Source organism: Python bivittatus, unplaced genomic scaffold, assembly GCF_059951505.1.
Source record: "Python bivittatus isolate LINGU-HERP-01145 unplaced genomic scaffold, Pbiv_v1 ctg000190_np1212, whole genome shotgun sequence".
Taxonomy (NCBI): domain Eukaryota; kingdom Metazoa; phylum Chordata; class Lepidosauria; order Squamata; family Pythonidae; genus Python; species Python bivittatus.
Genome location: NW_028277042.1, coordinates 5,132,979 through 5,145,669, shown reverse-complemented (window position 1 = coordinate 5,145,669; position 12,691 = coordinate 5,132,979). Strand labels below are relative to the sequence as shown.

General features: G+C 42.6%; 1 protein-coding gene across 1 annotated transcript in view; it reads left to right on the top strand.

Annotated features, from left to right (window-relative positions):
- The window catches only part of CMIP (c-Maf inducing protein), a 155,730-nt gene extending 144,453 nt beyond the window's left edge, over positions 1–11,277 (top strand). The window contains exons 15-21 of the mRNA XM_007433803.4: positions 166–282; positions 1,675–1,815; positions 2,885–2,932; positions 4,516–4,662; positions 6,328–6,433; positions 8,263–8,333; positions 8,942–11,277. Coding sequence (XP_007433865.2) covers positions 166–282; positions 1,675–1,815; positions 2,885–2,932; positions 4,516–4,662; positions 6,328–6,433; positions 8,263–8,333; positions 8,942–8,995 — 684 coding nt within the window. The 3' untranslated portion in view covers positions 8,996–11,277. The remainder of the gene's footprint in view (positions 1–165; positions 283–1,674; positions 1,816–2,884; positions 2,933–4,515; positions 4,663–6,327; positions 6,434–8,262; positions 8,334–8,941) is intronic.
- Positions 11,278–12,691: the final 1,414 nt, after the last annotated feature.

The window sequence follows — 12,691 nt, the reverse complement described above, 5'->3', positions numbered from 1 at the left end:
ATCTGAAAGGCATTAATTTAGGGAAGTCTAGACTGGAGTTAAAATGTTCTTGTGGGATTTGGCCATGTTGCCTTCTTGGCTACATTGGGAGAAGTGCCAAAAGATGTTTCCCAAATTGTGTGTCTCTCTCACTTGAACCTTTCCCTCTCTCTCTCTCTCTTGCAGGTTCATATTTTAATGGGCTCCTGCTACAAGACAAAAAAGTTTCTGCTTTCATTGGCTGAGAACAAACTGGGCCCTTGCATGCTGCTGGCATTGAGAGGCAACCAAACTATGGTGGAGGTAAGGCTGATACCCATTTGTCAATTTGCCACACCAGACAGAAACAAGAAAGCACATATTTCATTTCTGCACTTTGTCTGTTCTTCCTTTGAAAAAGAAATATCCCAACCAGCTCTGTGCAATGACCACTCAAAGGGGGAGATTACAAGCTTTAGAAACACAACAGATCAACAATTAATGGTGCAAATCTATCTGTGTCTACTCAGAAGTAAATCTGATTATGTTTAGTGAGACTCTCTGCCAGTAAATGTGAGAGACGGTGTGATATGATGGATAAAATGTTGACCCAGGTTCAGGTCTACTCTCAGCTTTGGAAGATCAATGGGTTTGGGGCTACTCACTCAGCCAAGGGTTGTCATGGGAAAAATTGGAAGGGGGAAACACTGGAGCAAAAGTGGGATATAAATTTAGCAACAAATGAGTAAATAAAGGATGGGATTCTCAGTGTGGCAAGAAAGGAGACTTTAAAAACTCAGATGCAAGAATTAAGCATAGCAAAACCTTAGAAATGTGGGGATATAAAGGGATAAAAATGCAAATGCAAATTGGACTTGTATTCCTTCTTGATAGAAGAATCTCAAAAGTTACTCTTTCCTTGGATATATTAACAAGAGAATTCTCAGCCCTCTCCTTGCTCCCATTTTTGAGTCTATAATTTCCAGGGTTCCTTTTAGCAAACCTTCATGTTTGAAATAGATTCTGTACAATGTACAATGTCCAGAATGTGGTGGCATGGGCAGGGATGAGTATGCCTCGGTATGCCCATGTAACACCTTTGCTTTGCAAGCTGCACTGGTTGCCAGTTTGCTTCCAGGTGCGATTCAAGGTGCTAATGGTTACCTATAAAGCCCTACATGGCATAGGGCCTGGTTACTTCAGGGACCACCTGTCTCTTACAGCATCTGCCTGGCTGATTCAATCCTGCAGGGTTGGCGCACTCTGTGTTCCTTCGATTAAACAATGTCATCTCTCAGGACTCTGGAAGCTCACCTTCTCCGTAGCAGTGCCCGCCCTCTGGAACAAGGTTCCCCTGAAATCCAGATGGCCCCACTCTGCTGTTGTTTAGAAGAGCTGTGAAGACCTGGCTCTTCACCCAAGGCCTCTTGCTTCACCACGCTTGCCATTTTTTATCTTTACCTTTTATGTTTTAGTGATTTTATTGTAATTTCTTCTATTGTAGTGAGCCACCCAGAGTTACTGAGAGTAGGGCAGCATACAAGTTTTATCAATTGTTGTTGTTGTTGTTATTTTAAAGTACAAAGTCTGTTTACAGTTCCTGATTTGTGGGATCATGTGAAGAATTACAGTGTTTGCCCATTGAAAAGCAGGCAAGGAATGAGTCTGTGCCACCACCAGTGATGGGCCATCCTTTCTCCTCTCCTTGTTACTCAGATCCTTTGCCTGATGCTGGAGTACAACATTATTGAGAACAAGGACACGCAGCTTCAGATCATCTCAACCCTTGAGAGCACTGATGTGGGGAAGAAAATGTACGAGCAGCTTTGTGACCGGCAGAGAGAACTCAAAGAGCTGGTGAGCTTCTTGGATTTATATTCCACCTTTCTACTTCAAAAGAACACATGTTATCTGCTTTTCTTTGTGTGATCCAAAAGTAGGGTATAACGCATGCTGAAACCCAGAGAAAACATTTCAAGACTCCTTTGAGTTGGACTTGATTCCTGCTGGCCATGTGGACATGTTGTAGCTTTCAGTATGAAAGAAGGGCATTCCTCCAAGACTTGGTTTGACCTACAGGGTCTACCTGCAGACTTGTTGTTTCTTGAAGTTCTCCCATCCAAGATTTAGCTAGGTGTGGTCCTGCTTAGCTTTTTCAAGATCCATCCAAATTAGCCGGATGCTGCCACCTGCTGGTTTATCAGAATTCCACACAATGAAAGAGAACAGTAACCCAAAGTTCAGGGAGGACTAAGCCACAGCAGTTAATTTAATTGCTTAAACAACTGATGTGTATTCAAATTGGATCCTTAAAAGGAGCAACCATATAGTCTTTTAATACATTGGCTTGATATGTCGATGCGCTTTTCTGTTGCAACCTTTTATTATATTTAACTTAATATCTTCATTTCGAGGCCACCCGACTCCATGGTGAGTCTGGGCAGCTTACAATAAAGAAAAATAAAAAAGAAAACATCTATCAAAGAAAAAAGAATGCTACCAACTGGAAAACTGGCCTCATAATACAAAAAGACCAAAAGGATACCCCAAAAACCCAAAAGGGCTTCACCACCATCCTAACCCAAGGCTTAGGAGAACCAGGTTTTGGACAATTAGTGAAAAATCAGTAAGGTGGGAACAATACGGATGTTAGGTGAGGAGGATATCATTCCAGAGGGCAGGAGGCATCACTGAGAAGACATTTGATTGTAAATGGTTGGTGAATGTACTTTTATTTTTATTTATACTATTTAGCTCTGAGTTGGGGCAATATCAAGAGATCTTCTGCTGTTCTAGCAGCAGAGGTCATTATGTACAGAGAAGATAGGGATTTGAATTCTGGACCTTCTGCAGGCCCAAGCCAGTGCTTTGCCACTGCAGATCCATGGTTCCCACATTTGTAAGCAGTGTGTGTGTTCTTTTGCAGCAGAGGAAAGGCGGCCCCACCAGGTTAACACTGCCATCAAAATCCACGGTGAGTTGCCCTTCTGAATCTCAGTATGACCTTGAGCCTGCTGAACGTGGTTTTCATGTTCTCGGAACATGTCTCATAGCGCTGAAGGATGTTGACACGTGAGAGTTAGGAACTGCCCCAGCCAGCATCCATCACCCTTGGCTTTCCTGAGCAGGGCTGTTGGGACTTACAGTTGTGCTACATCTGGAAGGCCCAGTTTCCCTACTGATGGAGCACTGGGGCATTAAAAAAGGATGACCCTGGTTGATATGTTGCCTGTGCTATGGAAGGAGGTCTTAAGAAAGCTTTTCCCCTACTTTGCAGGAGTGGGCCAAAATACACTAAGATTGTGTATGTGAAGAAGGCCCAGCTTTTGCACTGGTGCCTAGACTGCCTCTGCCTTGAATGGTGGATTAGATTTAAATGCCCCAGTGTCTCCACTTAACCTCCATTTAATCTATTTACTGAATTAACTTAGGTTTTGGATCCACATATTATCTTAAGCCCTATACTAACCACATAGGCTACGCTTGCATAACCCACAGAGACATGCAGAAAAATAGCAAGCTCAAATTAAAATTAACCAAGCTTAGCTAGACATGCAGATGCAACCTCTGGGTCTTTAGCTGGCCTGGTTAAATCTGTTGTGTGATCCATTGTGTTGCTCTGTAATAGAATTAGGTAACATGTTTCTCTCCAGGAGTTGCTAGATGGAGACATGCTGCATCATTGTGGGAAACGTTAAATGGCTGATGCCATTGAGGAGCTTCACTTACATTTTGCCTGATGCTATGGAACAGCATTTCATCTGAGTGTTTATGGGAAATTAAAATGGCAGTTCCACATTTCTGGATGCCAATGACACTGGGACCATCAGGAGAGTATGACACTTTGCCAGCAGCCTTAACAAGCTAAAGAGGCATGGATCTAACAAAGAGATGGCTGGGTTAACAGAACTGAGGATCTTGCCCACTTCATCAGAAGTTACAAGATCAAATATTTCATTCCATCTGGTTGTTTATGGGAAACTAAATTAAAATCGTGACTCCAAGCTGCTGAATGCCAGTGATATCTGGGGCTCATTAACATGGGACTGACACTCATCTGGAACACCTTAATTTCCCCATTTCTCTTAAACCTGGAGACCGCCTTGCTGCTGGTCTTCTTCTGCTTCTCTTCCTTCCACCTTTCCCAGCATCAGAGCCTTCTCTAGTGCTAGGTCTTCACATAATGTGTCTGAAGTAGGATTATTTGAGCCTGGTCATTGGTGCCTCGAGTGAGAGCTCTTGGTTGATTTGTTCAATGATCCATTGGTTTGTTTTCTTGGCTGTCCATGGTATTCTCGGGAGTCTTCTCCAACACCAAAGTTCAAAAGCATCAATACTCTTCCTATCCTGCTTCTTCAAAGTCCAACTTTTGCTTCCATGGAGTGTCACAGGGAATACCATAGCTTGCACAATTCTGATATTGGGAACTATACAGAAGGGACATATAGCTTATGGGATTGAGACCCTTCTCCCAATGGCATGCCATATTTTTCCATGAAAAAATAGGGGGAGAGGGAAGGTTTCATTGACTGATCTCCACAATCTTCTGCTTTTAAGGATGCAGACCTGGCTCGGCTCTTAAGCTCGGGCTCCTTTGGAAACCTGGAGAACCTCAGCCTGGCCTTTACCAACGTCACAAGTGCCTGTGCAGAGCATCTCATCAAACTGCCTTCGCTCAAGCAGCTGAACCTGTGGTCAACTCAGGTATGAGCTGTGCAAGCCACTAAGGGCAGAAAAGTTTGTGCTAACTCAAACTGAGATGGCCCGGTGCGTCACGACAGGAAGAGCTGGTTTCATTCAGTACAAGCAGCCAAGCCCTTTTCAAGAGATTTCTTCTCTAAATAAAATGCATTTGCTCCTCTTTCAAAGTCCTCCTGTTCCATGTATTAATCTTTTCCTGCACCCCAATCCCACCCAGATATGTTTGGATGACAGCACTCATCATCTTCAGGGAGTCTGTACTGTCTGTGAATTGTAGAAGTTATCTTCCACACCTAAAGGGCATCAGGTTCTAGAAGCTATTCCAGATCATACCAAAATATGTTGTGTTAAATAAAGCCGTGCAATGCTTCGGATGTAATTCCATGAAAGGTGCTTTCAAACAGAAGCACGACGCCTATCTGCAACGCCCGGGATCACACATTTGCCCTGTAATCTCAGGAAAAGACACAGCTGCTTTAAAAAGTTGCAGACAGGCCCTGTGTTGTTTTGAAGCACCTTTTTGGAATCCAGTCCAAAACCTGGCACAGTCCTGGCATTAAACCTACTCCAACATTTTGTTTTCAAACCATTGGTTGCCAAAATGCCTTTGGGAAGCTCAGAAACAGGGTGGAGGCATTTGGCTTCCTGTGCATCTTGTCTCAAGCATCTGATGTACTGCTGCTTAATGCAGATTGATCTTAGATTGCTTAATCTCAGATTGATTTGACACATAGATGCTGATCTTCTGGCAAGGAATCTGAGCTCAGGGCAGCACAAAATAAGCAATTGAAAAATAGCATCAGAGGTATCTTTACCATTATATAATGGATAGGTATTGGCAGATCACTGTAGATTTAGGTAATCCTTTATATGTCAGCTTTTCTGAGCCTGGCTTTGTCTAGACATTTTGGGACTACAGCTCCTAGAATTTCCAACCAGCGTGGCTGAAATTGCTGTCTCCAAACTTCTGGAGATGTGCCAGGTTGAGGAAGACTACTTATACAGAGATGGAAAACTCTGTCTGAGTTAGGTGTTGCCTAAACAGCTAACAAGTGTGGAGGAAACCCATAACTTGCAAAACTATAGAAAACATTTAGGAAAAAACAGTTTCCTAGACAGATAGGACTATCCAATGAGCAGTCCGCATGTTGAGGGTCTATGTAAAGCAGTGTGTTTTGGGGGAGGTGAAGAAACCAGGAGAGGAGGGAGAGTGGAACAGAGTTTTTATAAAAAAGATTATAGTTAATTCTGTATTCCATACTGGGACATTTTGTGACAAGTCCCACTTGTCATTTGAAAAGCTGCCCATTACCAACTCCTTTGAAAAGCCTAAAATTTCAGCCTGTCTTATTATGTTGAACTACTTCATCCCTTTGGTGGCCTGGAGGTCTAGCCCATACATTTGTACTAAAGCTCCATGTCATCCCCCTTCCCCCCAGCAAGCAAATGCTAGGGAACAAGGAAGGACTATCCCTCTGTGATATGTGGTGAGTTGCTTCATCAGAGAAGTTTACAAATTCCAAAGATTGCTTGGGCAGACAAGGGAGGATCACGCTAGCTGAGATGGACATTTAGTTCTCCATAATGACCCTACCTCTTAAGAGTCTGCTCACTTTCCAGCCATTTACTGCTCCTTATAAACATTCCTCCCTTTTTTGTTCCCTACAGTTTGGAGATGCAGGTTTGCGGCTCCTTTCTGAACACCTCACAATGCTTCAGGTGCTCAACTTGTGCGAAACGCCCGTTACTGATGCTGGGCTACTGGCCCTGAGCTGTAAGTGAACAAAATATCTGGCGAGGAAGGGTGGGGAAAAAATTCACCAGTGCAGTAACTGAAACAGTCAACAGTATCACTTCTCTTGTTCTGGGTGGGTGGGTGGGTGGGTGGGTGGACGGACGGACGGATGGACGGACAAAGAGACAGGCAGATTTGTAATAGAAGGAAAGAGAGAAAAAATGTATGAATGATAAAGATAGTTGGGTGGTAAAGAGAATACATAGCTCATATACTACCCACATTAAAAAGAAGGAAAAAAGTAAAATTATCAGTTCATTGCTGTTTGGAATTAATCATTCTGCGTTTGGAGTTATTGCATGATTTTGCAACTAATACTGATAACTCCACAAGATAGAGTTTCGAGGTTCAAGATTTGGGATGTGCACAGACTTGTACAAAAAACATTAAAGAAGTCCAGCAGTTATGTGACAGATCTGAGGACTTGTCATGGGCTTGCATATCTTTTCGATAAAAGTGTAGGAGGAAATCTCTTTTTGGACAATATGTAGTTACTGTTGAGATGCTTGTGCATCATATATCCTTGGATCAAAAATGCCAATTTTTCCTATATGTTACACATGTCACAGCTTGAACACCCGGACGGGTATTAAATGCACAATATTTTGATAATTTAATCCTATGTACAGCTGCAATAAATTCTGTTTACAACAGAATTGCAATCTTTGGTGTGGGGCCAAGGGCCACAGTGCAAGCATTGGATAAAGCCAGGACAAAATCTAAACTTGATTTAATCTAATTTAAATGAAATATATTGAAATGTAATTTACACTATTGAAATAGAGTTGCTGTTGGGTTTTTATTTTTGTTTGTTTGTTTTGGGCCTTTGAGTCCGTTTTGACTCCTGGCGACCGTCTGGACTAGTCCCTACAGTTTTCTTGGCAAGGTTTTTCAGAAGTGGTTTGCCGTTGCCTCCTTCCTAGGGCTGAGAGAGAGGGACTGGCCCAAAGCCACCCAGCCAGCTTTCATGCCTAAGCGGGACTAGAACTCACCGTCTCCTGGTTTCTAGCCTGGTGCCTACACCAAGCTGGCTCTTACTGAAATAGAGTTATTGTAATTAAGTGCCTGAGAATTTAATACTTCCTTGCAACTCTACAATTCTGTGGATCTATAAGCAATAATATTGCTTGCTTGTTTGCTTGTGGCTGAGCGCAGTGGCTGAATCTAACTACTATGGTTTGTACATCCTGTGTTACAACTTTTCATGTTTTGTGACCCCAGCAAAGAGAGATTTCCTATTGAGGACCAGCTGATTTTGGCATCTCTGATTTCACTTTTTTAAAAGTACCAAGATTCTATCCCACGTGTTTGCAGAGAAAACATTTCTGGAGCATTACTTCACTCTAGCATTTTTTTTTTTAATTTAATTTTGTTGTAGCAAACTTTTGTATGCTGCTTACTTGACAGCTTGCAATATGTGTACATTAAAACTTCCATGAAATCGCACTCCAGCTTCAGAACTTTAAAACGATATGCGTTGCTGTCCCAGTTAATCTGTTTCTCACCAAATGCTCTGTGGAAGAGTACTGCTTCTATCAGTTCCAAAATCGATGTGATTGCTAAGAGTCAACTCTGACTTGATAACACCTAATCGAGGAAAACTTAAAATGCTGGATCAGCTTTCTGCACTTAACATCGGGGGGCAAGCTGATCCAGAGGGAAAGGGTTGAGCACTCTTTAAAGTCCAGATGTTAATTTGGGAAAAGTCTGTGGGATGTCAACTGCTAACCCTCCACAATTTCCCTTTCCCTTATGCCATCCTTTGCAAGCTGCCTACAGACCAGTATCTTTCTGTGTTTATTTCCTAGCCATGAAAAGCCTGTGTAGTTTAAACATGAACAGCACCAAGCTCTCGGCAGATACCTATGAAGACCTCAAGGTATGTTGCATGACTAAAGCACCCTTAAGTGTCTATAGCACTTTTTAGGGCCAGATTTTGATGGGCAGCGTCAGGAGGACAGGATGATTTTCCAGGCTAGCGCGGAGAAAATAGAATTTATATATTCACTCCTTCAGTGCTGTTGCAAAGTCAGTCGCCGTGTGTCTGATTGGCCAGTTAGCAATCATGCAACACGCACAGGTCCTAATTGTTTGAAGTTGCCACCTGCACAGTGATTTATAATAGCCTTAACAAACAAAACTTGTAGAATATAGGAAACTGCCTTATAATAATATTCACACTTACTGGGAGCAACTCAAGGAGTTGATTCCTGTTAGATGCAGCATGATTCCTCCAACTGCAGATGTGGGAGATTGAACTGCCAAACTTCTACTTAAAAAGCATGTTTTCCCCCACTGACCTATAGTTTCTGTTTGTTCTGCTTTCACAAGATATTTATGTCCAAGCAGAATAACACGCTGAATCCAGGCCTCAATTCATCCCAGTGGGAAAGATTTCTGTATCTGTGCAGGTAAAAATGCATGAAGATGTATTCAATTCATCATCGTTCTTTCTATCTCATCGCTTTTTCTCTCCCCCTCCACCAGGCTAAATTGCCCAATTTGAAAGAAGTGGACGTCCGCTACACTGAAGCTTGGTGAAAATCCCTCGTGCTGCATTTGTAGTTGTTGACGGGGAGAGAAGAGAATGATTTTAAAACAATAAAAAGCAGAGAACATTTGGCTTTTGCCTCTAGAGAGCAGGTTCTGAGGACATCAATTTTTAGGTGCTCTGTGTGTGAGGTAGTGAAGTATGATTTTTGCAGGTGGATGTTCACACCAGACCTAATTCTTTCAGCTTCGTACTCTCGAATTCAACATCATTTAAATTAAGGTGGAGGGTGAAGAAAGCAAGGCTGAACAGCCTCAAGAAGATTTGGGGGGGCAGGGAGGGTCGTCTCTCGGTTCTGGTTTGCTCTTTTTTTCTTTTTTGTACTTTTTTAAAATTACGTGTCAAGTTTTTCTTTTTGTTTTTTGTTTTAACAAGAAGATGCACCGGTTTTTCAGTTTCCCTTCAACCTTGGCCTTTTCATAGATGCTTTCCCATCTCTTCTGTTCCTCGGTGAAAAATAGAAAAAGAATGTAGGCGAAATCAAGAGAAGCAGCAGCAACTCTCATCATTTCCACCCCTCATTCTGTCCTTTCAATCATTATGCAAAGTAATGTTATTGTATATACAATTTACATAATGCGCCTATTTAAAAAAAAATAAGTTCAGAAAGAACAGGTCTGGGACCTGTCTTTTATTTATGAATTGTTAATTCATTGTTTGTTTCATTTTTGTTTTGCGTAGAGTACTGTGTAAACAACTTTGGTGTCTTTTTATTGTCGTTGCTCTTAAAAAGACAGAACAAAAGAGAATTGCCCTCCTGTATTATACAGTCTTGTTCCAGCCCACCTTACCTTTTTGGTTTATATATGCCTCAAATTTATTCAGCCAGGGGAAAGAATATACGTGTATGCCTGGTGTGTGTGTGTGTGTATGTGTGTATACACAGACACATACACACACACACACACACACATATAAGAGCAAAACACTGGGTGAGCTGTTGGGAATAGATTTTTCAGTTCCTAAAGCCACATTTTCAGACTATGCTAGGTTTAGGAATTAGGAGTGGTGAGCAAAGCCACCTCTGTTTATGTTCATGATTATTTTTAACGCTAGAGAAAATGCTTACGTTGTTACCTGAAAGTGAAGATTGAGCTGTCAACCGTTTGCGTTAGATTTGCCACGGTTGGATTTCTGTTTATGTCCAAAATTTCAAGGGCAAAATTTCGCCCTTCCGTGCCGCCACATTAGGGAGGTGTTTCGCACTGCTTCTCTCCCCAGCCCCAGCTCTTTGCTTATGTCCATCTTGCTCGGCCTGGCGGCCCTTCTACCATATCGGCCTGCAGCTGACCACAAGCCCCACGGAAGATGCTGGACACTGGCAGGCCAACCCGTTGGGCTGCAGGAGAAGGTTGGCTTATCCAGAGGAACGTGACCTCTCAAAGCTCCAGAGATGGAAATCAGATTGTCTTTCCTGTGATCGCTTTCTCAAATCCACCTGAAAGTATGACCACTGTCCTGTTGCCTCATCCTCCTCTGTGATTGTTCAGATAAATGATAAAAGGTGGTTTGTTTGTTTTTTAAGTGGTTTCTTTTATAAATATGCTTTTGGATTTTTTCCCCCCATGATAAGCATTCTTTCAATGGAACAGCTATTTCTTGTTTCTTTTTTTAAAATAAATAAACAAGGCAAAGGTTTTGTTTTATGTTCCTTACGCAGATGTATATTCAGTTCTTTTGGCAATGCAAGAGGTTTAAAAACCAGGTATGCATATAAACACACACACACACACACACACAAATTAAAAAAAAAACCCTTTGTTTTTTCTTAACTGTTGCTGGGTAGTTTATTCCTATTTTGAATCCCTTTTATCTCTCGACTCTCCCTTTTTATGACAATATCAACAAAAACAGCCGGTTCAAGTCTTAATTCGTATGTTATGCCACAACTGTTGTGGGGAAGGGTGTTCATTGTTCGTATTTTTTGCCGGGGGGGGGCGGGTTAGAAAAGTCAAGATGGTGCCACTGCTTTTTGATATGGGCCACAGGCCCATAAAAAGGGGTCAGTCCTTCAGTGGTGCAGCCATCTTGAATTCTTTTTTTTTATACAGACCCATCCCTGCAGACGCTCCTGTCTCTGCCTTATATCCCATGCCGTCTGATAAACTCAGTGAGGGGAGAAAAGAAAGAAAAGAAAAACTAATGCCAACATTTTATCCTTAGCTGCTTTTACTGATGGATTACTACTACTGTTCTGTAGCCATGTTTAAAAAAAAATGTGAAATAATTTCAGGCGGAAAAAAATAAATAAACTGTAACTGAATATCTTTTAGGAGCGTTCACTGCCTTTTCTTTGATTAAGAGAACCTTTTGCGCAGCCAACCGTTGGGGAATGGCCTAGAGTAGAATCTGAAGGCTTGGGACACTCCTGAGAAATTTAAGCTGAAGCTAGCCTGGTTAGGAGTCGGCCTGAAATAGATAAACCATCCTGCATTTCCCATGGGGATGGTTTTCTCCCTATATGCTGGGTTGTAAGATGGTCAGGAATTAAAACCAAATAACCTAAATGGTGTTTCCTGGGAGAAAGTAAGCCATGGGACTCTCTGTGCCCTTCATGACAGCAGCAAAGCCAAACCAAATTGGGTCTGTTGTTTGCTTCTGCTCTTTCTGTCCTATAAACCTGATTATTTTAGAAGGGTTGACCTCCTCTTTTTGTTCTGGAGGGGGGACTGGCTCAATTTCCTAGATTGGCCCCTTCCCCCAGATATATTGGACTGAAATCCCAGGCATTTCTTTCCACTTTGAAGTAACTTCCAAACCATGAGGAAACCATAATTTTAACCAGCTCCCCACAACCTGGTGTTGTTCAGTTGTGTTTTCCTGCAACACTCCTAAACTGGGCTGCTTGAGGATTTTGACTGCCCAATACATCAGAAGGGTACCAGGTTGGGGAAGATGATAGAAACTATCCTTCGTAGACCCGTGCGCTTTGTAGACCCAGCCATGCACTTGCACGCCGGACCCAAGCCCGGGAGGGTGGAGGAAAGACCTGGCGACCTACCTTGTAAAAATCTTGCCAAGAAAATTTTATGGAAAGGCGCTCAAATGATTCAGTTATGGTGCCCAGTGGTAGGACCCCCAGGCCAGAAGGTACCCAGTGAGCTACTGGGGAAGAGCAAGGGCCTGCAGTGAGTAGTCAAGACATGAATGACGCGCCTGGGTCAAATCCAGCAGGAACCCCAGCTGCTGATGTAGCCATTGGTGAAAGCAAGGGTCTACGCTGCACGAAGGCACATCAGATAGCAACGTGGAATGTCTGAGGAATGAGCCAGGGTAAACTGAATATCATCAAATGCAAGATGGCCAGGTTGAAAATCAACCACCTTGGCGTCAGTGAGCTACACTGGATAGACAACGGCTATTTCCAGCCTTAGGAATTCACTATTACTCGGGACATGACACCAGGGAAACGAATAGAGTGGCATTTATCACCAGCAAGAAACTCGCCCAAGCGCTGGAAAACTTCTCGATGGTAAACAATCGCCTTATGACCATCCAAATCTGCGCCAAGACCCTCAGAGTCACAGTTGTCCAAGTCTACGCTCCATGACGGATCCAACGGAGCTTGAAATAAAGGGTCAAAAAAACTTTGAAGCAAGTGCCCAAAAAAGACGTTTATATACTGGGTGATTTTAATGCAAACGTTGGCAGCCTATCAGAAACAGGCCTCGCTGGCAGCTTTGCAC